The sequence below is a fragment of the Lynx rufus genome, unplaced genomic scaffold, assembly GCF_022079265.1.
Source record: "Lynx rufus isolate CCGP_SWC_20201006 ecotype Redwood Valley unplaced genomic scaffold, mLynRuf1.p SCAF_8, whole genome shotgun sequence".
In the NCBI taxonomy this organism is placed as follows: Eukaryota; Metazoa; Chordata; class Mammalia; order Carnivora; family Felidae; genus Lynx; species Lynx rufus.
The window spans coordinates 89,820,871-89,846,630 of NW_025814896.1; the positions used below are offsets into that span (position 1 = coordinate 89,820,871).

At 45.0% G+C, this 25,760-nt stretch overlaps 1 protein-coding gene across 2 annotated transcripts in view; it reads right to left on the minus strand.

The window, feature by feature from the left end:
• The window catches only part of SFXN5 (sideroflexin 5), a 113,268-nt gene that overhangs the window by 58,601 nt on the left and 28,907 nt on the right, over positions 1–25,760 (minus strand). For both annotated transcript variants that reach the window (XM_047069570.1, XM_047069569.1), the window contains exons 4-6: positions 16,238–16,264; positions 15,707–15,761; positions 13,703–13,728 (exon numbers count right to left, since the gene is read on the minus strand). In XM_047069570.1, the coding sequence (XP_046925526.1) occupies positions 13,703–13,728; positions 15,707–15,761; positions 16,238–16,264 (108 nt within the window). The remainder of the gene's footprint in view (positions 1–13,702; positions 13,729–15,706; positions 15,762–16,237; positions 16,265–25,760) is intronic.

Here is a 25,760-nt window from a genome sequence, read left to right on the forward strand (position 1 = left end):
TCAGCACCCTGCCTGCCTTCTTGGAGTATTGGTTCTCCGTGGTAAGAATCTGTCTGCTTAAAGTCTGTCTTCCTCGAGAACTTCCAGAGGCTTCCGACGGGTGAAACCATCGACATTCACTGCTCACATACCTGGGAGTCCTCACTGGCAAAGCGACAGTCCTCTGGCATCGTACCTGTGTCCTCCATACTGACTCACTCAATTCCAAAATGTCCCTCTTCATTTTTGAAAGACCTACCACAGGCCCCAGTACTCAACAATTTGCCTGTTTTTTCCTTCTACTTTGTCTCCATCTTCTGATTTCTGTGGCTAACGATCTGAAAAGTAACACTTCAGTGCATGAGGGGTGCTATTTAAAGGATCCAACCAGTTAAAGAGAATATCGTTTATCCAATGAATGTTTGTCCCTGACTGGTCAATTCCAGCTTAACTGAGTAACACCTCTGGTGCGAACCAGGCCAAACTGACTGCTGTCGGGTTACAACGGAGGTAGGCCAGGGAGAAATTGTGATTGGCATTTAAATGTGTGAAAAAGCAGAGTCTGGGATGAGGAGGGTTGGGAGACACCGCGAAGGCTCTGGGACACAGCCAAATCCTCACGTGAAATGAACCCTCTGTGGTCTACCCCTCCTCCCCCTGGAGGTGAAGTGACCCACACCTGCACCTTCTGAGGCTTTTAAGTCCGCGTGCGCACATGCAGTGCAGGGTTCAGAGCATAGAATCCAAGCTCTGAATGTCCCAAGACAGAGATCTGGTTTGGATGTAACCCAAGGCCACTGGACTCACTGACCGGATGCTCCCGGTCTGCCCTCCTCAGTCTCCCACCTGGATATGGGAGATTGGAGCCTTGAGTTTTGAGGGTTTGAGAATGACAGGGGGAGGGGAGAGGAGGACAGCACCATCACGGGGAGTGCAGAGGTGAGGAGGGAGACACAAATGGCCCCTGAGAGAAGCTCGGGCCCGCAAGAGAAAGCTGGCATCTGCGACATTCTGGTAGCCAAGGGTGCAGGGTGCAGGCTGGCAAGTGGGAAAACGCAGAGAGAATAGGACAGGGTTCGGAACACTGGCCCTGCCTCTCCCCAGCCGCACGTGCATGGAAAGGACAGTGCTGCACACCTCTTAGTGGAAACCTGGGAACAGAACTGCCATTTCTAAGCAACCACGGTTGGCAGGGTTCTTCTGGGAAGGTACCCAAGGAAGAGGTAGCATGAACTGCACTAGCCTGGGGAACAGCCTTGGTGCCCTGGCTTAGCCACCATGCTTATGTATAAATTGGGATCTCTTTGCCACACACCAAAGGGGGAAAAGTTCCCATCTTCAAATGTTAAGCTTAAAATAAGACGCTACACGGGTGCCAGTGGATCTGTGAAATCTGCTGACTAAACTGGCACCAGCCTCTGGGAGAAAACCAGCTCGCTTCTCCTGAGCTCTGGAGAGCGAGCAGGGTGGGGGCGGGGTTACTCTCAGGCAAGGCGGGAACAACACGGAGGGTCAGGGCTGGGGATGCTCACCTAGGCAGGAAGCGTGGATGCTGCTTCCAGAAGCATCTCAGTTGAGGCATCTGCCAGCCTTAATCACCCCTTCCCTTCATAACTCAGGGACCCGGTTCCTAGCACATTTGCCAGCACCCCATTTCTATTTTGGTAAGCATTTTAGTGGCTTCTGCATGTATATATTTCTTACGCATTCTATCACACCAGGGGCTTCCCTAAGGTGTGGACTGGAACCTTCACTCCCCTTCAGACCAGGCATTTGCTGAGATGTTCAGTGCTACCACGTGATGGTGGGGGCCTTAGGGAAGCTGATGTGGCTAGAGGGAGCCAGGCTCTGGTAGAAGGCTGGAACGGCCATGGTGCCCCTTCCATACAAGGCAAGGCAGTGGCCCAGGAGGGAATGAGAAAGTGAGCCCTCTGAATTCTTAGCCACGTTAAAGTGCCAGGATAGAAGGCTACAGGTGTGCCTCATCCAGTGGCTCTTTTCGGGACCTGGTCTCTGGGCCAGCTATTCTGAATCCTGGAATATGAATATTTGGGACTAGGAAGTGGGGACTGGGTGAGCATTGCCATTTTGGCTCTGGCTGCCACTGAGGCCTGCTGGGAGATGTCCCAGCTCTCGCTGCCCATTCACCTCAATCAAGTGTTCATACAGATCTCAGAGCCAGGGCACTGTATTCCCATACGCTACACATTTATTCACAGGGGTGCTTGTTCTAGGCTGGGAGAGGATTGGTCCTCATAGGACATTCACAGCATCTGCTTTAGCAGTAAACCCCTGAATAACACAAGAGTGGACGGCACCCAAGTTCCCAGGATGCCTCCAAGGCTGTAGGGACCCTGAGATAACTGACTTGTCTTGGGTAGGAAGAGGAGAGTGGAAATTGATGGGGTGTCCTCAATAACACCTTGTCAACTAGAGACAGTGCTGGTATCCCATGGGTTATCTAGTTCATCCTAGTTGATGGCACCCATTAATTGTGTGAGGATCCAGTTGGCCTCTTATGGGGAAATGAGCCCCAAATTCAACTTCTCTGGTTTGCAAAGAAACAATATTGCTAAATGATGCATCTTTCTTTCTCAAGTGTTGATGGAATATTTATTAAAATTATTATGGCAGATTCTTCTTTGCCTACATATCAACCATTCTTCTCTTCTTGCTTACTAACAGAATTCCTATAGTTGGGAGATTCTGCATGAAATATAAACAGAAATGTTGTATGAGAGATTGAAGAAGTCTCCATAAAGGGAACTGACTCTGTTGGGAAGTACATTCTTTTACTCTTCCCTTTAATATGGATGTGAACTCTGACTCTTTAATATGCATGGCTAGAACTCTGACAACCATATTGGGCTATGAGGGGATTCTGATGACAGAAGCCAGCACTGAGAATGGTGCAGAAATATGGAAGTCTGGGTTCCTGGTAGCATTATGAGGATCCACTTACCTCCAAACTTCTTTGACATGAGGGAGTAATAAATTATTTTCTTTAAGCCACTGTTATTTTGAAATTTTTAATATGCAGATGGTCCTATTCCTAACTGGTATAATCGTATAGTATGCTACAGAGAAAACCACAATACATCTCCAATGGCAGAATCATTCTCTCTGAAAATACAACACAGTAGAAAATAATAAGAAAAGAACACATTTGTAAAAAACAAACCACTTGCAATTCAAAATGTGTTCTTCTGACTACCTGATTAAAGAAGAGTCAAAACAGAAATTTCAAACTTATTTAGAAAGTAAAAATATGGATCACTGTATACAAACACATATTAGATACAGCTAGGTATTAGATATACTCAGAAGCAAATTCACAGCCCCAAGAATTTTTATTAGAAAGAAAGAATGAGCATAAATAAAGTATTTGAGATAAAAAGTAAAAAAAAACCAAACCAAACTAAAACACCACAAACAAACCAAGGGAAAGAGAGAAAAAGGATATTATAAAAACAAAAGCAGAAATGAATAAGTTAGAAGATGAAAATAGAAGAATTGATCAATACATCCAAGAGTTGATTCCTAGACACGAACCTCACAAATCTGGTAATTTTAATAAAGGAGATGAAGGTGACAAGGGGGGGGGGACAGAACTCAAAAACCCATCCAAGGAAAGATTGTTATATTTTAAAATGTCAATATTTAAAACTTCCCACAACTAAGACACCAAATAATGAAGAGAAAATAGCTGGAAGAAGAGATCTGCAATGTATATAATTCAAAGGATTAGTACCCAATATATAAAGAACTCTTAAAATTAATTTGGAAAATACAGCCAATGGAAGAATGGACAAAGGATGTGAACAGGTAATTCACAGAAGAGGAAATATAAATGGTAAGTACATAGATGAAAAGAAGCACAAGCTTTTATGTATTCAGGGAAACAAAAACTAAAACCATAGTGAGATGCTACCTTTCTCCCATCAGGCTGTCATAAAAAAAAATCTAAAAATATAAATACCAATGTTACTAAGGTGTAGTGAAATGTAGCCTTCCTGAAGGGAAATGTGGCAATAGCTATCAAAAATGTAAATGTGTATACCTATTTACACAGCAAATTCACTTTCTAGAATGGGCCTTTGAGAAATCTTCATACTTAGGTGAGAAGAATTTCACAAGAATTTTTCACAGTGCTGTTATTTCTTTTTTGTTTATTTGTTTTAGAAAGAGAGAGAGAGCAGGCAAGCAGGGGAGGGGGGAGAGGGAGAGAGAGAGAGAGAGAGAGAGAGAGAGAATCTCAAGCAAGCTCCATGCTCAGCATGGAGCCCAATGCAGGGCTCAATCCCACAACCCTGGGATCATGAATTGAGCTGAAATCAAGAGTTGGACGTTCAACTGACTGAACTACCCAGGAGCCTCACAGCACTGTTATTTCTAATAGCAAATAATCAGAAACAACCTAAGTCCATCACTGGGGGAGAGAATATTACTCAGGAGGAAAAAACAAATGAATGAATGAATGATGAAGCAGATCTTTATGTAGCCAAATTACTAAATGTAATAAGCTAATTGTAGACAAATAAGTATACTGTTTTATTTTTAATGGAAAAAATACAAAACAGAAAAGAACGTTTAAATGATGATTCATATATATGCAAATGCCTAGAAAAAAACCTGAAAATTCACATCAAAGTTCTAACAGAGGTTACTTCTAGGAGCAGATTTGGGATTGAGACTTGTCAGAGGAATTTCTACTTTTTTTGCGTTGTTTGAATTCTGAGCTGAGAGAACATATTCATGTATTACTTGTATAACTTTAAAAATATTCTTTAAAAAGTCTTGGTGGTATTTTTGAATTCCAAAGAACATATTCATGTATTACTTGTATAATTTTATAAAATATACAGAGAAGATTTTTTTTTAATCCTGAGGATATTTCTGAACTCCAAAGATAAAAAGAAAAAATACCAAAGGATCCTAAGGGGAGTGGGGGAGGTTTACCTACAAAGGAAAAGAGAATCAGGCCAACTATTGTTCATGTATGAGAGAGAAAAAAAATACATTTCCAGATATGCAAGGACTCAAAAAGTATATTGCCCACACACTCTGAATATTATTCACAGACGTGCTCTAGCCAAACATAGAATGCACACACACACACACACACACACACACACACACACACACAAAGCCTAAATAATTGTGAAGTTTCATACAGGTATTAATTAAGCAAAGATTCAAAAATCTGATGAGATTCCAGATTATTTCCAAAATCTTGGCAGGTGTGTATGGGTAAAATGGTAAAGCAGAGAATAGAGGAAAATGGTATGTTAAAAGTCTCTTCCAGGGCACCTGGGTGGCTCAGTCAGTTAAGCATCCAACTTTGGCTCAGCTCAAGATCTCACAGTTCGTGGGTTCGAGCCCCACGACAGGCTCTATGCTCACAGCTTGGAGCCTAGAGTCTGCTTCAGATTCTGTGTGTTCCTCTCTCCCTTCCCCTCCACTGCTTGCACTCTGTCTCTCTCTCTCTCAAAAATAAATAAACATTAAAAAAAAAAGTCTCTTCCTATGTGGGGAGGGTTAAGGAGGTCGTATTTATTATTCAATTATTAATTGAATAATTTATTATTAATATAGGGTAAATATAATAGGACCACTCTACAAAACATTACAGCTGAATAGTAATTAGAGAAAAGTAGGATGTTTCCCTCCCAAACTACTTAAGAAACCAAAGGACCATTGAAAAGGTCACTCTAGTACAAATCAGGAAAGGAAGTGGAAACAATAGCAAAGCTTAATAAACCAACAACAAACTATTTGATGGCTGAGATAAGTAGTCACAATAACCAGTAGCAGAACAAATATGAATGGGTTCCATTTATTATTAAAATTAAAGACAGTGTTTCTCAAACTGAGTGAAGAAGTAAAACTCAGCTACATTTTGTCAAGAGACATATAATACAAAAAATGCAGAAACAAAATGTCACTCATATAAAGGTGTGGGCAATGATTTACAGAGCAAATAAACAAAACAGGAATAGAAACACTGATATAAGATGAAGTAGAATTCAAGACAATATTCATTGAAACAGGGATACTTTGTGTGTGCATGTGAGAGAGAGAGAGAGAAATAGAGAGCTCTGTCACCATGCATCGCTATTACAGTACCATCGACTATATTCCCTATGCTAAATCTTTTATTCCCGTAACTTTTTCATACCATAACTGGAAGCCTGATCTCCCAGTCCCCTTTACCCATTTTGTCCACCTCCCCACCCCCTTCCCTCTGGCTTAACAACAGTTTGTTCTCTGTAATTATAGGTCTGCTTCTGCTTTTTGGTTACTCATTTGTTTTTTTGTTTGTTGTTGTTTTTTTTTTAGATTCCACATATAAGTGAAATCATATGGTATTTGTCTTTCTTTGTCTAACTTATTTCACTTAGCATGATACTTTCTAGGTCTATCCCTGTTATCACAAATGGCAAGATCTCATCCTTTTTATCGATGAGTAATGTCCCACATATAGATATACCACATCTTCCCTATCCATTCAGGATGGACACTTGAATTGTTTCTATATCTTGGCTATTGTAAATAATGCTGCAATAAACATAGGTGTGCACGTATCTTTCTGAATTAGTGTTTTCATTTTCTTTGGGTAAATACGCAGTAATGGAATCATTGAATCATATGGCATTTCTATTTTTAATTTTTTGAGAACCTTCATGCTGTTTTCTATAGTGGCTGCACCTATTTACATTCCCACAATAGTGCACGAGGGTTCCTTTCTCTCCACATCTTCACCAACATTTATTATTTCATCTTTTTGGTTTCAGCCATTCTGACAGGGGTAAGGTGATATCTCATTATGTTTTTAAAAATTTTAATGTTTATTTATTTTTGAGAGGGGGAGGGGCAGAGAGAGAGGGAGACACAGAATCTGAAGCAGGCTCCAGGCTCTGAGCTGTCAGCACAGAGCCCAATGCGGGGCTCGAACCCACGAGCTGTGAGATCATGACCTGAGCCAAAGTTGGATGCTTAACTGACTGAGCCACCCAAACGCCCCTCTCATGGTTTTGATTTGCATTTTCCTGATGATGCATGATGTTGAGCATCTTTTCAGGTGTCTGTGAGCTACCTGTATGTCTTCTTTAGAAAAATGTCCATTCAGGGGCACCTGGGTGGCTCAGTCGGTTAAGCGTCCAACTTCGGCTCAGGTTATGATCTCACAGCTCATGGGTTCGAACTCTGCATCGGGCTCTGTGCTGACAGCTCAGAGCCTGGAGCCCGCTTTGGATTCTGTGTCTCCCTCTCTCTCTGCCCCTGCCCTGCTCACACTCTGTCTCTCTCTCTCAAATATAAATAAACATTTTTTAAAAATTAAAGAAGATGTGGTTTATATACACAATGGAATACTACTTGGCAGTGAGAAAGAATGAAATCATGCCATTTGCAGCAATGTAGCTGGAACTGGAAGGTATTATGCTAAGTGAAATAAGTTAGTCAGAGAAAGACTGATATCATATGTTTTCACTCATATGTGGATCTTGAGAAACTTAGCAGAAGACCATGGAGAAAGGGAAGGGGAAAAAATAGTTACAAGCAGAGAGGGAGAGAGGCAAACCATAAGAGGCTCTTAAATACAGAGAACAAACTGAGGGTTGATAGGGGGGTGGGGGAGGGGAAAATGGGTAATGGGCATAGAGGAGGGCACTTGTTGGGATGAGCACTGGGTGTTGTATATAAGCGATAAACCATGGGAATCAACCCCAAAAACCAAGAGCACACTTTACACACTGTATGTTAGCCAATTTGACAATAAATTATATTTTTAAAAAATTAAAAAAATAAAAAATTGTTTTGCTTATTCTAGGTCTTTTGTAATTCTCACATAAATTTTAGGCTAACTAGTAAATTTCTACAGCAAAGATCTTGAGATTTTGATGGGATTGTGTTGAATCTATGGCTCAATTTGGAGAAAATTAACATTTTGACAATATTGACTCTCAATCCACAAACAAGGTATATATCTGACTTTACTGAGGTCTTCCTTCATTTCTCTCAGCAACGCATGTAATTTTCAGCGGAGAAATCTTGTATAACCTCTGAAGCATTTATTCTTGCAGATTTTATATCTTTTATGTCATTGTAAATGATGTATAAGGCTTTTTGCTGCTGGTATATAGAGATAGAATTGATTTTTGTATATTGACCTTGTAGCCTGCTACCTTGTTAAGTTTACTTATTAATTCTAGCCACTTTTTGGAAAATTCCTTAGGATTTTCTATGTACACAATCATGTTGTCTTCAAATAAAAGCAGTTTTACTGTTTCCTATCCAAAAAAAAAAAAAATGTTGCTATGGTACCTTATAGTTTTAAGTGCTATTGTAAATACTATCTTTTTTTAAACATTATATTCTAGACGTTTTTTTATAGGTCCAAAGGCCTATAATAATATTTTATATACTGATCTTACATCCAGACATCTTCAAAAATAGTAGTTCTAATAGTTTGCCTATGCTCATGAATGTTCTTGTTTCTTCCTTTCCAATCCTATTACTACTGATTTATTTTGTCATGTGTTACTGTATTTGCTAGTCTTCCAGGAAAATGTTGGATATCAGATACTCTTACCCTGTCCCAGACATTAAGAATTTACCTTCATCTGTTTCATCTTTAAGAATGTTGCTTGCTTTGGGGTTGGGATTTTTTTTTTTTTTTTTTGGATAGACCCTCTATAAATTAACAACGTTCCCTTCTGAATCTAATCTGCTCTTTAAAAAAAAAAGTCATAAATGGAGTTATGTTTCATTTTACCAAATCATTTTTCTAAATGTACTGAGATTATCACATTTCTCCTTTAATTTGTTAATGTGATGAACTCTATTAATATATTCCTAATGTTATCATTCTTAGTAAAAATTGGTTATGACATGTCTTAATGCATTGCTGGATTCAATTTGTTATTTCATTTGGACTTCTATTTGTAATTTCATAAGTGATATTAGCCTACAATTTTTCTTTCTTCCATTTACTTCTTTGGTATTGGTCTCAAAGTGCCTCATGAATGAACTGGGAACATTTCTTCTTTTTATCCTCTTTCTTTTTTTTTTTTTTTTAATTTTTTTTTTCAACGTTTATTTATTTTTGGGACAGAGAGAGACAGAGCATGAACGGGGGAGGGGCAGAGAGAGAGGGAGACACAGAATCGGAAACAGGCTCCAGGCTCTGAGCCATCAGCCCAGAGCCTGACGCGGGGCTCGAACTCACGGACCGCGAGATCGTGACCTGGCTGAAGTCGGACGCTTAACCGACTGCGCCACCCAGGCGCCCCTTTATCCTCTTTCTTGAGTATAATGAAAATTGAGTTTGGCTATTGTTTTAAGAGTAGTCATCCAGAGGGGCACTTGGGTGGCTCAGTCGGTTAAGGGTCCAACTTTGGCTCAGGTCATGATCTCACAGTTTGTGAGCTCAAGTCCCGCGTCAGGCTCTGTGCTGACAGCTCAGAGCCTGAAGCCTACTTCAGATTCTCTGTCTCCCTCTCTCTCTGCCCCTCCCCTGTTTGTGCTCTGTCTCTCTCTCTCAAAAATAAATAAACATTAAAAAAATAAAAATAAAAATAAAGAGTAGTCATCTGGAAGATCATGGGAGTCTAGTGGTTATGTTTTGTTTGTTCTTTGGTGCATATATTTTTTTTTAATTTTTTTTAACATTTATTTATTTTTGAGACAGAGAGAGAGCATGAACAGGGGAGGGTCAGAGAAAGAGGGAGACACAGAATCTGAAACAGGCTCCAGGCTCTAAGCTGTCAGCACAGAGCCCAACGCAGGGCGCGAACCCACGGACCGCGAGATTATGACCTGAGCCGAAGTTGGACGCTTAACCGACCGAGCCACCCAGGCACCCCTGGTGCATATATTTTAAACAACTGATTTAATTTCTTGTTATTCATAGTCTAGTCATATTCCGTATTTCCTCTTGCTTGGTGGTCTTTGGGAAGCTGTGCTTTCCTAGAAATGTGCCCTTTTCTTCCAGGTCTTCAGATTTATTACCCCATATCGTTTAATGCATTCTGATCTTTTAAAGTTCCATTGTATATACAGTTATTGTACTTTTTATTCCTAATATTGTTTATTTGCATCTTCTTTTTTCTTGTTTAATGTTTCCAGAAATGTCTATTGAATTAGTCCTTACACAGAAGTTAGAAATTTACCCTCAAGGTATATCTCTAACTATATCAAAACAATATGCACAAGATTACCCATTCTGGCATAATTCATCATAGCAATATAGTGGACGTAGTCTCAATGTCCATATGAAGGAAATTAGCTGAATAAATTATGCCACTTCCACAAAGTAGACAGTTAGATAGCCATTTAAAAAAAAGAATGATGGGGCACCTGGGTGGCTCAGTTGGTTGAGCGTCCGACTTCAGCTCAGGTCATGATCCTGCAGTTTGTGAGTTCAAGCCCCACATCACTGCTGTTGCTGCTGTCAGCAGAGCCCCCTTTGGATCCTCTGTCCCCCTCTCTCTGCCCCTCCCCTCCTTGCACTCTCTCAAAAATAAACAAATGTTAAAAAGAAAAAAAAAAAACAGAACAAGGAAGACCTGTATAAACTGATGGGCCGTGATTTCTAGAATATGTGATTAAGTGGAAAAAACAATGTGCAAAAGAGTATATATAGAATGTTACCTTTTGTATAAGAAAATATGGGACCTATATCTGTATCTGCTTATTTTTAGAAAAAGAAATAGGACAGATAAAATTGTTTACCTACACAGGATACGTGAAAAGGGAAGTGGAACTTTTTAAAAATTTTATTTTAGAGAGAGAGAGAGCACACACAGGGGAGAGGGGCAGAGGGAAAGAGAAAGAGGATCCCAAGCAGGCTCCGTGCTCGGTGCAGAGCCCAATGCAGGGCTCAATCCCATGCCCCTGTGATCATCACCTAAGCCCAAATCAATAGATGCTCAACCAACTGAGCCACCCAGGTGCCCCAGAGAATGGAACGTTTATCATGCCTTTTTATATAGCTTTGGCTTATGTTGATATTTTAGATATTAACAAAAATCAATAAGAACAGAGAAGCAACTAAAACTGAATGCCAACAATAACACATAAACCTAACTGTATATCAAACAAATAACCACACAGAAGAAAAACATTACTTCAAATAACTTTTGACCACAATTCTGTGACTGTACACCCTCAGGAGGATAGAGTCCAAGGACAAAGACAACTTCAAAGAAATCTTGAACTTCACCTAATACACTTTTGGGGAATAGTACTGATATAGCAATTCTGCAATTCTTTCATTTGTGTGCAAGATTTGGTAAGCGAGTACACATATGTTTGTTGGCTTCTCATTCAGGGAGGAGGGGGATATAAATATGAAATGGGAGGAAGGAAGACCTCTGAGATGTTGGATTGGGATTCAAGGTATTGGCATAAACTCATCATTTTTAAGAAGTTGTATTTCCGGGGCGCCTGGGTGGCTCAGTCGGTTAAGGGTCCGACCTCAGCTCAGGTCACAATCTCGCGGTCCATGAGTTCGAGCCCCGCGTCAGGCTCTGGGCTGATGGCCCAGAGCCTGGAGCCTGCTTCCAATTCTGTGTCTCCCTCTCTCTCTGCCCCTCCCCCGTTCATGCTGTGTCTCTCTCTGTCTCAAAAATAAATAAACATTAAAAAAAAAAAAAAAGAAGTGGTATTTCCTAGCTATGCATGCTAAGAGGGCCTAGAAACAATGAGGCTCCAGCAACAGTGAGCACACCTAAGCATTCAGATCTTGGTTTCTAAATACCATTCTTCTCTGAAGAGAATCAGAGCTGTTAGTAGAAATGCATGATTCCAGGACTGGGGCAGAGACCACAAGAAGAGTCTGGAATATCTATACATTGTGCCAAAAAGTACTAAAGTATCAAAGGATAAAGAGGACTTGTCAAATGGACAGAGAAACTGCTTTAAAGGTTTCCTACTGGTCACATTTGGGACAATCTGCATATGAAAATGAATAATGACAGAAGTAAATTGTTATCAACCAAATACAAAAAATACACCCACCATACTTACTGATAATTTAAAAAACATTAAAAGGGAAAGGCAGATGGGAAAACGCTTTTTTACAGAAGGCGGGGTCTGCAAATACACAGAGAAGGAACGAGACCTATGAGATATATAGGAAACTTTCAGACTAAGCCATGACTCTGTTCCCAGTCAGGTTTTCACTCATAGATATACTATCTGTTGGTCATTCTTACCTTTTTTCAGTTTTAGGCTAATACGAAGAAAGCCACTATAAACATTTGTGTACAGAAATTTGTGGGGACATATGTCTTCATTTCTCTTGGAGGAAACACCAACAAGTATGGTTACTGACTCACATCATATGTAATGTATGTTCAGTTTCCAAGAGACCACAATACCATCTCACACATACCCCTGCCCTGGTCCCGATCCCAGCTCTAGGATTACACGCTGCATTTCATTGCTATCTCTTTAACACTGTAGGTATAATCCAGGAGAAGAGAGGGAAAATGCCCTCTAAAAGACTTGTACAAAGCAGCACTGTTTGTTGTTCACTCCAAACCCCAGTATTGTCACCAGGACATGCTACTTACAGGGGAGTTTTCCCAAAAGGCTTAGGAAGTCAGAAAATAAGGAGGATGGATAAGTAAATTTTGATATAGTTCTAACAATGCGATATGACACAGAAAGCAATGAAAAAAGAACAAATTAATACTACATACACCAATATGGGTGAGTCAATATGGATGTCCGTACAGTATGGATGAGTCCCACAGATAATTTTGAGGGAAAGAAGACAGACCAAAAAAAGTACATCCTGGTGATATCCTTTATATAAAATTCAGTAATAGGCAAAATTGGAATATACTAAAGGAAGTCAGAAAAGTGATTCCCTGTGGGGGTAGTGACTGAGGGGTACACGAGAGGTTCCTGAGATGCTGCTAGGCTCTGAATCTAAGTGCAGGTTACTTGGATGTACTTGCTTTGTGAAAACGTACCACACTGTACATTTATGATGAATGCACCCTTCTATACATGTGTTTTATATATATATATATATATATATATATATTTTTTTTTTTTTTTTTAAAGAGCAAACTTAACCTTGATTCCAAAACTAAACAAAAAGAATACTGAATCCTTTATGAGTTAATTTTAATTTTTTTTAACATTTATTTATTTTTGAGAGACAGAGCGTGAGCAGGGCAGGGGCCGAGAGAGAGCGAGACACAGCATCCGAAGCAGGCTCCAGGCTCTGAGTGTCGGCACAGAGCCCAATGTGAGGCTCGAATCCATGAACCGTGAGATCATGACCTGAGCCAAAGTCAGATACTTAACCTACTGAGCCACCCAAGCACCCCTCTGAGTTAATTTTAAACTTTGGGTTTCAGCAGGCATGCTTATTCTCTGACTTCCTAAGCTTTTTGGGAAAAGTCTTTTGTAAGGAGCATGTCCTAGTGGCAATACTCAGCATGGGAACGTGCAGGGACAAATGCACTCGGAGGCTCTGTCTTTGGTGCACATTGGCACACTTTTGTGGAAAGAAGTTCAACAATACACACCAAGAGATTTAAAAAGACATGCATGCTACTTTACCTGCTAATTCCCCTCCAGGAATGAATCTTAAATCAACATCTCAAATATTTATGATATTACTCTATCACATAACTCTATTACGATATGGAGTTATACATTAACACTTTTTTAGAAAAGAAAACCCTTTGAAGGCAGTACTTACAATTGGCGTCCCAAAAGGAATGTAACCTGAGAGGGGAGAGGAAAGGGTCAGGTCTTACAGTCCCATCCCATCCCACTCCACCCCTCAACAGAGGCACCAGAAGAGACCTCTAGACTTGGTCTTGGCAATGGTCCTAATGAGGGAGCTCAGGTCAGCGAGGCAGGAGGCACCTCTAGCCCCCAGGCCTTTTCCCGGCTCAGCCCTCCCCAGGATAGAGGGCTCCCCCGTGTCCCCCAGCCACCCTCTCTCTGTCCCCCTTTGGCCAGACTCTTCTCACTCCAAAACTCAGAAGCCCTCTGCTGAGGGCAGGGCTGCCCACCGCTGGGAACACCATGCACTTGGTGCTACAGTTGGTGTTCCTTCCATGATTTCCTCCAGGAGGCACCGTGTCCCCTGCCCACGCCCACTACACACAGCACGCTGCCTTCAAAGGCCCCAGAATGTCGTCCTTCTTCTCTCAGCTTACCTTTCTAGCACACAGCCTTACTTCAGTTCTGAAAGGGGAACTCTCCACACACTTGAGATGTGTACCTCTAAGTGCCAGGGGTACTCTTTAAATCTCTCCTACCCTGCCTAAACATCCTCAGTAGAGCAGGCCCCAGGCACTGTCTCCTCACCGCTCGCTTCCCTGGACTATCGGAGGCCCCGTCTGCTGCCCTCCACCTCCCACTGTCAGTGGGTGGCCCTGTGTCCCTGGCCTCTAGCTTATGGCAGGCAGTCAGCTGGCGGGCTGGACAGCAGAGAACCACACTTATCTGGGTTATCTAAAGCAAAGGTTCGCATCCTGACTGTGCATAATTGCGCTTGCACATGAACCGTCACTCTACTGCCCGCATTCCTCTGGAGATGGGCCCCAGGTTTAACTGGAGAATTACAAGAGGATCCAGGCCCCAGGTGAGAGCGCGCTGTGGCCCGGTGCACCTACAGCCGTAGCTGCAAGATGCTCGGCCAGAGGCCTTTGCTACCTGGGAGTTCCTCACAGCCAAGCAAGGAGGGTCCGTGGGCACGCAATGCCTCAGCACGATGAGGTCACGTGGTTGTTTGTTCTCTCACTCACATGAGGTCAGGCTGTCTGGGGGTGGGGATCCTGACTGACTCAGCTGAGAACACCTCTTGATAGAGACTCTTTCTCCAGCCACCTGAGGACTTCTCAAGGCAGCAGCCAACAGGCCTCCCACCCACCCTGCAAGAGTGCCCCAGTGCACTGAGAAATGCCACGCAGTAGGCATCAACACTCTGGTGGGAGTCTGACCTCTGCTGTGTGACTCTGGACAGGGCCTGTGGCCTCTCGGAACTACAGGTAGGACAAACACGCTAGGCCAGGCCCCGTGCGTGCAAGTGTTTTCTGGGCTACTAAGCTCATGCACAAAGAGCTTCCCTCTAGTGACCACTGGGCAGGGACTTCCTGGGGGCAGGGACTCCCTGGGGGCAGGGATCTTAGGTCCACTTTCCCACCCCAGCCCCTCTACCACTGGTCTCCACAGAATGGGAATCCAACCTCCCTGTGTGCACAGTAGTGCTAATGCAGTTCATGCATTCTGGAGTACAGGTTAATAGCAGGATCGGACACCAGGGAGTTAGCCTGGGGATTAAGTGCCTTTAAGGGAGTGTGGTTTGCAAGGAAAGAGCACAGTATACACAGGTAGGTGAGAGAGAAGATAGGGCTTGCCGGAAGCAGGTATCATCCCTGAGGCTGCTGCTGTAGGTGGGTGGTGTATAACAGGAAAAGGAGCCCCAGATTCACCTGTGGAGGCCTCCACTGCACCCCAACTGCTCAGGAAGAAAAGGCAGACAGGCACATTTTTTTTTTAAAGCCCCACAGGTGATTCTAAGGCCTGGCCAGAGATGTGTATGGTCGAGCCAAGGTGAATACGGAGGTGCAAACTGGCCGTGTGTGTAATGGGTTCTGCCCCTCCTCAGGTTGGTGCATCTGGATGCTTCTGCAGCTGTGACCGTGGTAAGCGCCTGAGGCCGGGCAGATTCAGGAGGGTCCCAGGGGCTTACCTGACATTCTAAAGGGCATGAAGATCTTCTCATTGGTATCTGGGTGTAGAATAGCCTGGCAAGAGCAGGGAACAGAGCACAGGGTGACTGTGGGGAGGAAGAGGAGGGAGGGAAAGGAGAGCTCCCCCCGGAGGACTGGAAGGTCAGTCCTTTCTCACCATTCAAGGCAAGAGAAACAAAACATGGGCAGCAAACAGGACTTTTCCTGATTAATGCTCAAAGCTGAATGCAGGTGAGTGGGACTGGGTCCTCTGTCCCCTGTGCCTAGTATTTAGTGGGCATGTAAGAAGGATTTTGTAGAGGAGCCCACAGGGAAGGAGCTCAGGGGCCCAGGAGAAGGCAAGGGGCCTGAGCTCTGGCATTCAGAAACTCAGGCCCTGGGTGTTGGGGAAGAAGGGACGGCAGCGGGGCAGCACGTGGCAAATGGGAGGGGCAAGGCTGAGCAGCACAGCCATGATTCCCCAGGACAGCACAGGGCAAGGTCCAGGAGAGCAGAGAGGAGGGAAGGAAATGAATCCAAAATTGAATTACCTGCTTGATTTTCTGTGCACTCCAGAGCTGCAAGGAAGGAAGGGAGAGAAAAAGGAAAAGAAAATAAAGGATAAAAATTCAAAGCACATATCAATTTAAAGTCTCAAAGCCCCATATTTTAACCAAGAGATCCAGTTCGGAGGGCCTGAGAAGCTCAGGCTGTCCTGACGCCCCCAGGACTGGCAGCATCCCTGGGGCTGTGGCATCAGGGAGCCCAGAACAGCAGAGCTCGGGTCTCTCATGCAGATCATTTCAACCAAGGGTCCTCTGCTCTGGCTGCACTGTAAAATTACTTGAAAAATCCTTCCAGCAATTCTCTAGTTGATTCTAAGGTATGGCCAGGTATGAAGTCCCAATTTCAATGAAGTTACTTTAACTGTCTCCCAGAATCACTAGAGGCAGCATAACACAGATTTTTCAAGGCTGGACAGACTGCCTGGATGCCTGGCTTTGCCACTTCTTCCGCTGAACCTCCATTTCCTCATCTGTAGAATGCGGATAACAGCTCTGCCTCCAACATTGTTAAAGAGGAATAGGAAAAGTGACTGACGCAGCGCTGGACACACAGGAAGGGCTTTATTGCTGCCGACTGCTGTGGGCATTATTTTCCTATTGTTGCTGTTATTATAACAAGGTTATAAAGAGAAGTTGCTTTCAGATGAGCAGTGAGGTCTCTCCAGCACAGCACAGGAGACAGGCTGGAGGGACAGAACAATTGCCAGTTCCTTCAAATGACACAAATGCTGTATTTCATTGAATCTAAGACATCACTGACCCTAAGATACACTAGCATGTCCCGCTAAGAAATAAAAGTATAACATAATGCCAAGACCTCCATCAATTAACAGACTCATCCCATTTGAGAGATGTTAAAATGTGATAAGATAAACCTTTCAAAAAGAAATCAAGCAAACATCGTCAAAATTTATGGGCAAACCAAAGGCGGGGCATTTTTTTTTTTAATTTTTTTTTTCAACGTTTATTTATTTTGGGGACAGAGAGAGACAGAGCATGAACGGGGGAGGGGCAGAGAGAGGGAGACACAGAATCGGAAACAGGCTCCAGGCTCTGAGCCATCAGCCCAGAGCCTGACGCGGGGCTCGAACTCACGGACCGCGAGATCGTGACCTGGTTGAAGTCGGACGCTTAACCGACTGCGCCACCCAGGCGCCCCAAGGCGGGTCATTTTTAAAGGAGCAAGAAGGTATGGGGTGAGAGGGAGGAGGTTGCCAGCAGTTGATTTGAGTTTTACAAGAGAATGCTTCATTTATATAGCAGCATTGTCATCTGGAATATAAATTAAGCTGCAGAAGGCTACTGGGTAGCAGAAACAGAAGCATAAGATTGATATGTTAAAGTTTATGCATTTTACTCACAGCAGAGTCCCTCAAGCCTTAATCGACAGCCTAATTATCCTTATTTTAGATACATTTCAAACATATTTGATTGTCTGCTATTCCAGACCCTCAAAGATTAGAAGTGGTAGATTTTTTTTTTAATAATTAGGGAAAAAGGGGACTGAAGAGAGAAAAACTAAATGCAAAATCACTGTTGGCCAAAGAAGGTGAGTCAGTGCATAAAAACAAAGAGGTAAAAAAAAAAAAAGTGATAAAAGGCAGATCCTCTATTGCTCAGAAAGTGCCTTCATACAGTGCGCCTCCAGTCCCAGCACCAGCTCTGGTGCAACCCCAGGCCCTGTGCTCAGATTCCTGACACCCCATACTCCCCACCCAGGATCAGAATCTTCCATTTCTAGGTCCAGCTTCTTAGAGGCAGGGGCATGCCTGCTGCCCTCCTCCAGCATCTCCCACAAGTGCTGGGCACACAGCAAACCTAAAGCTATTCTAAATTAAAATTCCATTCTAATCTATTCTATCCTATTCTTTTTTTCTTTTTTTTAAATTCTTTTTTTTTTATTTTTTTTAATGTTTATTTATTTTTGAGACAGAGAGAGGCAGAGCATGAACGGCGGAGAGGCAGAGAGAGAGGAAGGCACAGAATCCAAAGCAGGCTCCAGGCTCCAAGCTGTCAGCAAGGAGCTCGACGCAGGGCTTGAACTCACGGACCATGAGATCATGACCTGAGCCGAAGTCGGAAGCTCAACCAACTGAGCCACCCAGGCGCCCCTTTCTATCCTATTCTAAATGTTTATTTCTTGGAGAGAGAGCATGAGCTTGAGAGAGGGAGACAAAGGATCTGAAGCAGGCTCCTCACCGCTAGCACAGAACCCTACATGGGGCTCAAACCCATGAACCAGGAGATTATGACCCAAGCCGAAGCTGGATGCCTAACTGACTGAGCCACCCAGGTGCTCCAAAATTTTATTTAAAAAAAAAAAAAAAAAAAAAAGTGCAAGATCTCTTTATATAACTCTTATAAAAAGAAAAGAAAAGAAAAAATTCCCCTCGATTCTGATGAACAGCTGGGGTGGAAAACACTGGTCTAAGACATCAAACGACAGTACAAAGAACAGGTATTAGAACTGTGTTCAAATCACTTGCTGGATGTGTGATTACTCTGCCTATGTGCCTCAGTTTCTCCATCAGTGAAATGGGTTGTTGTAAGAGTAGGGCAGAACCGTGCTGGATGCTCCCAGCAGTTTGCATTTCCCTTTGGGCACACAGCGAAGCCTGTGTTTCCAGCTTCCCTCATGGGCAGGTGGGCTCATGTGATGGGGTGCTGGCTAATGAACTATGGGTGGAAGTGACATTCACCACGCCTCCACCAGGCCTGGCCCCACAACCTCCCGCAGAGGATCCAGGGGAGGCTGGTGGCAGCAAAGTCACGAGGCAGAGGAGGCCAGGCCCTGGACAATGGCATGTGCCCTGTTCCCCAGCAGCACTGGACTATGACATGAGAGAGAAATAGACCTTTGTGCGTTAAGTCCCTGAAATCTGGGGTTGTTTGTTCCGGTGCTTGGCTCACCCTGACTAAACAGAGGTCTCAATGAGGTGTACATATCTAAAATACTCAGCCCCTGGAACGTGCTCAATGAATGCCTAAAGTAGAGGAGAAGTCATTCAAATGAGCAATCTATTTTTAAGGGACTTAATTATTTTTCAAAGTAACTTCATCTCGATTGTCTTTATTCCTACAACATGCCTGTGAGGTAGGTAGATTATTTTCAGACAAAGCAACTCGTCTCAGAGAGAATAAGTGACTCATCCAGGGTCCTCCGGGTTGGTGGCAGGATGGAGATGGGCCCCTGGGCCTACCCGGCCTCTCGACTCATGTTCTCCTGCTCTCCAAGAGCCTCTGGAGCAGATCGCTGCCTGGAGTGGCCAGGGTGACTGCCGTGCCTGAGGCACGAGAAGAGGAGGAGAGTTAACTGACATCATCCTGGGGTCTCCGAACCTCCTCCTTGCAGCCCGGTGGCTGATGCCCCTCGCCAGCACCTGTTGCTCCCCTCCCACAGAAGTCCAGCTGCGCAGCCCAGTGCTTGTAACCCACGGCCACGGCCATGTCCCTCAGGTGCAAGGACTGCCTCCTCTGCCCCACCCAGGAGCGGGGGGCGTCAGCGGCAAGGCCAGGGACCCAGCGCACACAGACATATTCCCCACCCTGCAATGACACCACCACACCACGCAGGCCAGTGCCACAGATAAGAGGCGATAACAAAGCCTCACACATAATTCCATGCTTCCCCATTGGGCTGAGCACCTTCCCTCCCTTTAATTATTTGATTCTCACACTCAGAAACCTGCTCACAGCCCAGGTGAAGAAGCCAAAGCTCAGAGCCACCTCCAAAGCCTCAGAGGCAGAGCTCACGACCTCTGACTCAGATTTGTCCCTCCATTCATCCTCACTCATTCATTCATATTTAGTGAACAAGTGCTGGGAGTCTGACACCCTTCTGAGGGCTTGGTACATATTAACTAATGTAATCTCCTCAATAGCCCCTTGGGGCAGGGACTAGTACATTCCCCACTTTATAGATGTGCAAATGGAGGCACAGACAGGTTATGGGACTTGCCCAGAGTCTTACAGCAGCACTGGGATTTGAACCCAAGTAATCTGGTTCCAAAGTCTCCAGTCTTAACCACCACATGCACCTGTTTCTAAATGTTAGCACACTGACGTTCACTGTTCTCTCCCTTTAGGCATCTATATATTTCGGAGCTCTTTCCATGTCAGCACCACTCTTCCTAACAGAAACCTTGGATGAATATATTGTAAACTGTACCCTATAAGTGGACTTTTAGGCTATTTTCCATCTTTTTTTATTGTGGAAAAATATACATAACCTAAAAATTTACCATTTTAACCACTTTTAAGTGGCAGGTCAGTGGCATTAAGCACATTCACATTGTTATGTGGACATCACCACCATCCACCTCCAGAACCTTTTCATCCTCCTCAACTGAAACTCTGTACCCAGTAGATCCTTTTTTAAAAATGTTTATTTTAGGGGCGCCTGGGTAGCTTAGTCGGTTAAGCGTCCGACTTCAGCTCAGGTCATGATCTCATGGTCCGTGAGTTTGAGCCCCGCATCGGGCTCTGTGCCGACAGCTCAGAGCCTGGAACCTGCTTCAGATTCTGTGTCCCCCCTCTCTCTCTGCCCCTTCCCTGTTCATACTCTGTCTTGCTCCGTCTCTCAAAAAAAATAAATGTGAAAAAAAAATTTTTAATGTTTATTTTAAATGGGGAGCCTCTGGCATCTTCTCGTCAGCCTGTGAAGTAGCTACACTTTAACCTGCGAATTCCTCAACCTTTAACCTATAAAATCCTTAACATGACTTGTCTTCTCTGGGCTCAGCCCATCTCACTCCATGCCTCTGGCGGAACATAAAAGGGTGAGGCCCCAGTCGCACCCTTGGAACTCATGTGGACGTGAGACTTTGGACCTTGCTTGATTTCTCAGCTTGGGCAATGAGGACAGAGCGGGGGTGGGGGAAGCAGTCTGGGCAAGAGGTTGCTGGAACAATGCAGAAGTCTGCTGATTTCAGAAATGGCCAGTGTCTCAGCCGAGCTGCCATACGAACCTATTAGAACCCCGTGTAGAGGCCAAGGGAAGGGGCAGAGGGTGGGCCTCAGAAGGAGAAGCCTTGCCTTTTGGGTGTGGAGCAGGGCATACCCCAGCACCCAAAACCCAGATGAAGGGAGCAACCGCCCCCAGTCTGGCTCACTCCCCTTCCCCTCTGCCTCCTTCCAAGCTGCTTCTCCAAACCTCTAAAGGCAGCAAAGACAGAGCCTATTTAAAACAACCTCCAGAAGGTAATTAAACAGAGCCCGAAGGGGATCCTTCTGTAAAGCAAAGGATGCCTCCATAAAACAAACAAAAAAAACTTCCTAATTTATCACTTGGGCCAATCCCATTATTCCTTAACATTAATTTTGTTGCCATGGTTACTCCCAGGTAATATGTACATATGCAAGTCTATGTGGGGTAAAGTACCCCCCCTCAATCCTACAGATTCATAAAAGGAGAAAAACATCCCCCTGGTAGTTTAGTGGCAGTAACTTCTTCTGTATACGTGCAGCTTCTTGAAGAGGACACACCTTGGAATCAAACCCTGGTCTACTCCAGATCTCCCGCTTGCTGGCCATGTGATTTGAGGCAATTTACTTAACCTTTTTGCACTTCCACATCCTCTTTTGCAATATGGGGATATGAATAGTTACTTTCAAGGTTATTGTGAAAATTAAAGAAAATTCATTTATTCAGCAAATATTTACTGAGCACCTACTATGTGTCAGCCACAGACAGCTCTGGCATTAAGAACACATAAATGAAAAAAATACTGAAAATCTCTGCTTTCATGAAGCTTATATGCAGTGGGGACGGAGGGCACAGCAGTACAAGGTGGGCAGGGTCCTTTTCTTTCTTTTTTTTTTTTTTTTAAAGTGGGTTCCGCGCCCAGCGTGGAGCCCAGTGGGAAGCTTGAACTCATGATCCTGAGATCAAGACCTGAGCTGAGATCCAGAGTCGGATGCTCAACACACTGAGCCACCTAGGTGCCCTGGGGTCATTTACATTCAGGTGACATGGGAGGAAATACTTGAAGGAGGGAGTTAAGTCATGCAGATATCTAGTGGGAGATTGTTCTGACAGCCAGAACAGCCAGAGCGAAGGCCCTGAGGCAGAAGTGGGCCTGCCCAGCGCGTGTGAGGGACAGCAAAGGAGGCCAGCGTGACTGGAATGGACTGAATAAGGGGAGACTACTGGGAGACAAGATCACAGAAGGAAGGGGGCTTTGCAGGCCGTGCTAAATACTATGGCTTTTACTCTGAGTGGAAGGCAGGGACACAACACAGTTTGTAGAGAAGTGGTTCTCACGGTGGGGGGGGGGGGGCGGGGGTGTGTGATTTTGCATCCGGGGTACATTTGGCAATGTTTGGTTGTCATGACTTGGGAGGGGGGCTACTGGCATCTAGTTGGTAGAAGCCAGGGATACTGCTAAAAATCCTACGGTGCACAGAACAGCGCCTACAACAAAGAATTATGTGGCCCCAGATGCCAATAGCACTGAGGCTGAGAAACTCTGGAACCAAGGAACAAGTGACATAATGTAGGTGCTCACAGATTACTCTGCGTGCTGTGATGGGAATGGACAGAGGGGCCCAGGTAGAATAGGGGAACCCCCCAGGAGCCCACCGCAGCGACCCAGCCCAGAGATGCACCTACAGCGCCCAGCACCACACCTAGCACATCCTGCAAATGCTTCAACTAGGATTGGCCACTTGCCTGTCCTGCGCTAATGGTAAGGGACAAACCGTGGCCAGCCTAGAGGGGTGGGCTCCTGACCAGGAGTCAGAGGTTAGGGGTCCTGAAGGCTAGGGTAAGGAAGGGGAGGTGTCAGCCAAGACTTCCCTTCAGCCACCTTCTGGCAAACCTGCTGACACCCAGAGAAGATTTTGGGTGCAAGTATTTTTAACTCTCTCATATTTTCTCTGCTATTTTCAGCAAAGCCCAAACACAGCTGACCCCATTTCCACACTGCCAGAGGAGGAGACTTGCAGGATCTCTTACACCAGCTGCCCTTTCTCCTTGGCAGGTTGCAGGCAGAATCCACCCTTTCCTGGGGCCTCTGGGCAACCAGTAGGTTATGCTGGGTGCAGAGTAGGCAATTAACAAGGTGAGCTGGTCCCCAGGCCCTGGGGGATGTGGAATGATGGGCAAGAGCAGCCCACAGGGGCTCCCAGAGACCTGCTCTCCTTACGCCTGCCCACTCCAGTAGCTTCCAAGCTGGTTTCCCTAAGGGCACTTACCCTCCCCCTGGCACTCGGACTGATGCTACCACAGTGCACATTCAGGCTACTCCCTTGCTCAAGAGCTTCCAGTAGCTTCCCCTTGCCCCATACAACGCATCTCACATCTCTACCTGGGTTGCAAAAACTTTTGCAGTAAGTAACTTCCCATCTGCCTCTCCAGCTTCCTCTCTCTGGTCTCATCTTCTCTCCCCACTCCTTTCTCTCCTCCACACTCCCTCCCCATCTCTCTCTCAATCTCTCTCTCTCTCTCTCTCTCTCTCTCTCTCTCTCTCAATGTCCACTTCACTTCTCCCTCTTGTCTGTGAACACGGTGGGTCTCTGTCTACACTCTACACTAACCACTGTGTCCCCTCTGTGAGGCCTTTCCTCACTCCCTGCATTCTCAGGACTCTCTCCTTGCTGAGCTCCTACCTGCCTCAGCCACAGTCTTGCCTCCAGCCTGGCCTCTAGCGCCTGCTTCTGTGTGGTCACCTCACCTGTGCTGGGAGCCGGCTGCGTGAGGGCAGGAACTAGGGAGCGCTCATCTCCCCCTCGGGCCCACCTCCCAGAGCAACTGCTCCAAACAGGATGCTCAGCAGATGCCCAGGGCCTGCACTGTGTGTGAGAACCGCACAGGTGTAACTGGGCTGCAGACCTTCACAAACGCCAAGCTCTTCTGCCTGCCATGTTTGCACACATCAGTCCACTCCACAGAGTACCCCCTTCCCTGCCAAATCCACTTTCAGGAAGTGGGTGAAAGATGGGCACTGGATCTAGCAGGCCCAGCGTCAGATCCCTGTTCCACCACATACTGGCTATGTGACCTTAGGTAAGTAATGTAACCTCTCTGAGACTCAGTTTTCTTACCTGTAAAATGGGATTAATACAAGTACCTACCAAATAGGGTTCCTGTGAACATTAACTGAAATGTGCGTAAAGTGCTAATACTTAGCACAATGCCTGGCACTTGGTAAGCCAAAGTGAGTGGCGGCTCATTACCAAGAGGGCACCTTTCATATTTAACCTCACCCATCTCCATCCACAGCAAACCACTGCAGCGACACCCAGTGTATAAAGCGCCACAACAGAGTCAACATCCAGAAACCTAGTCCAGCTGCCTATGCTTATAGCTTTGCTCTCATCTATGGCTTTTTTTTTTTTAATAATTTTTTTAATGTTTATTCATTTTAGAGAAAGAGAGAGAGATAGGAGCAAGTGAGGGAGGGGCAGAGAGAGAGAGGGGGAGACACAGAATCCAAAGCAGACTCCAGGCTCCGAGCTGTCAGCACACAGCCCATCGCAGGGCTCGAACTCACAAACCATGAGATCATGACCTGAGCCAAAGTCAGATGCCTAACTGACTGAGCCACCGCGGCACCCCTATGGCTTTGTTGTTTAACTGATAACTACAGTCCTTAATAGGGCTCCTAGCACATCAAGTTTCTACTTGTCAAGCCCAAAGGGTAATTTATACATACTTATTTTTATTTTATCCTAAAGACTAATTTTTCACTGGAATAGCAACCTTTTAACAACAGTCTCTGCGGGAATTATCAGCCACCCACCAACAGAAGACCAAACAAAGGCCATCAGGTGTGAACAAACTAGCAATCCGCTTGTATGTACCCACCGGTGAGATGTCATAACAAGAGGCCAGGCTTACAAGCTGGTAAGTAGGTTACCCTGCGCTGCCTGTGACATCAGGATAGGCCCACGGGCATCAGGAGGCAGCCACAGGCTTCTGATCCACACGCCTGCAAAAGGACGTCAGAGCAAGCACAGAGCCTAGGGGCAGATGAGGCAGCTGTCCAGACTGAGATCCAGAGCCACCCTGGGCCTAGATATGGCTTGTGAGCAGGACCAGCCTAGACCAGGAATAGGGGACCATCCTTAACTGCAGAATGCTGAGGCTTTCCCAAATCCTGGGCTAATATGTCATCATCCACCCACTCTGTTCTTGTCCATGGAGGCCAGAGGAGGTGTGGCTTTGTAGATGAGGCCCAGGAAGGGAAGTATTGTGAGAGCCAGGAGGACTGGAAAGGGAAGTAGAGGGAGGATATGATTATTAATGGGGCTGAGCAGCAGGCTCACACCTAGAGCACTGTGCCACCCAGCCATCAGATGGACACTGCAGGCATCACTAACGTGAGCCAGAATTGGGAAGCATGGCTAGTGCCAGGATCCCCCGCCCCACCTCCCCTCCTCCCAGCTCTCTGGGGGCACACTGGGGCTTTCAGGGCAGAAAACAAAAGAGGCCCAGCAAATAGGGCAGGCAACTTTACGCTACTGAAGGGAGTAAAGAAGAGAAATGTGGCCTCACTCCCCAAACTCT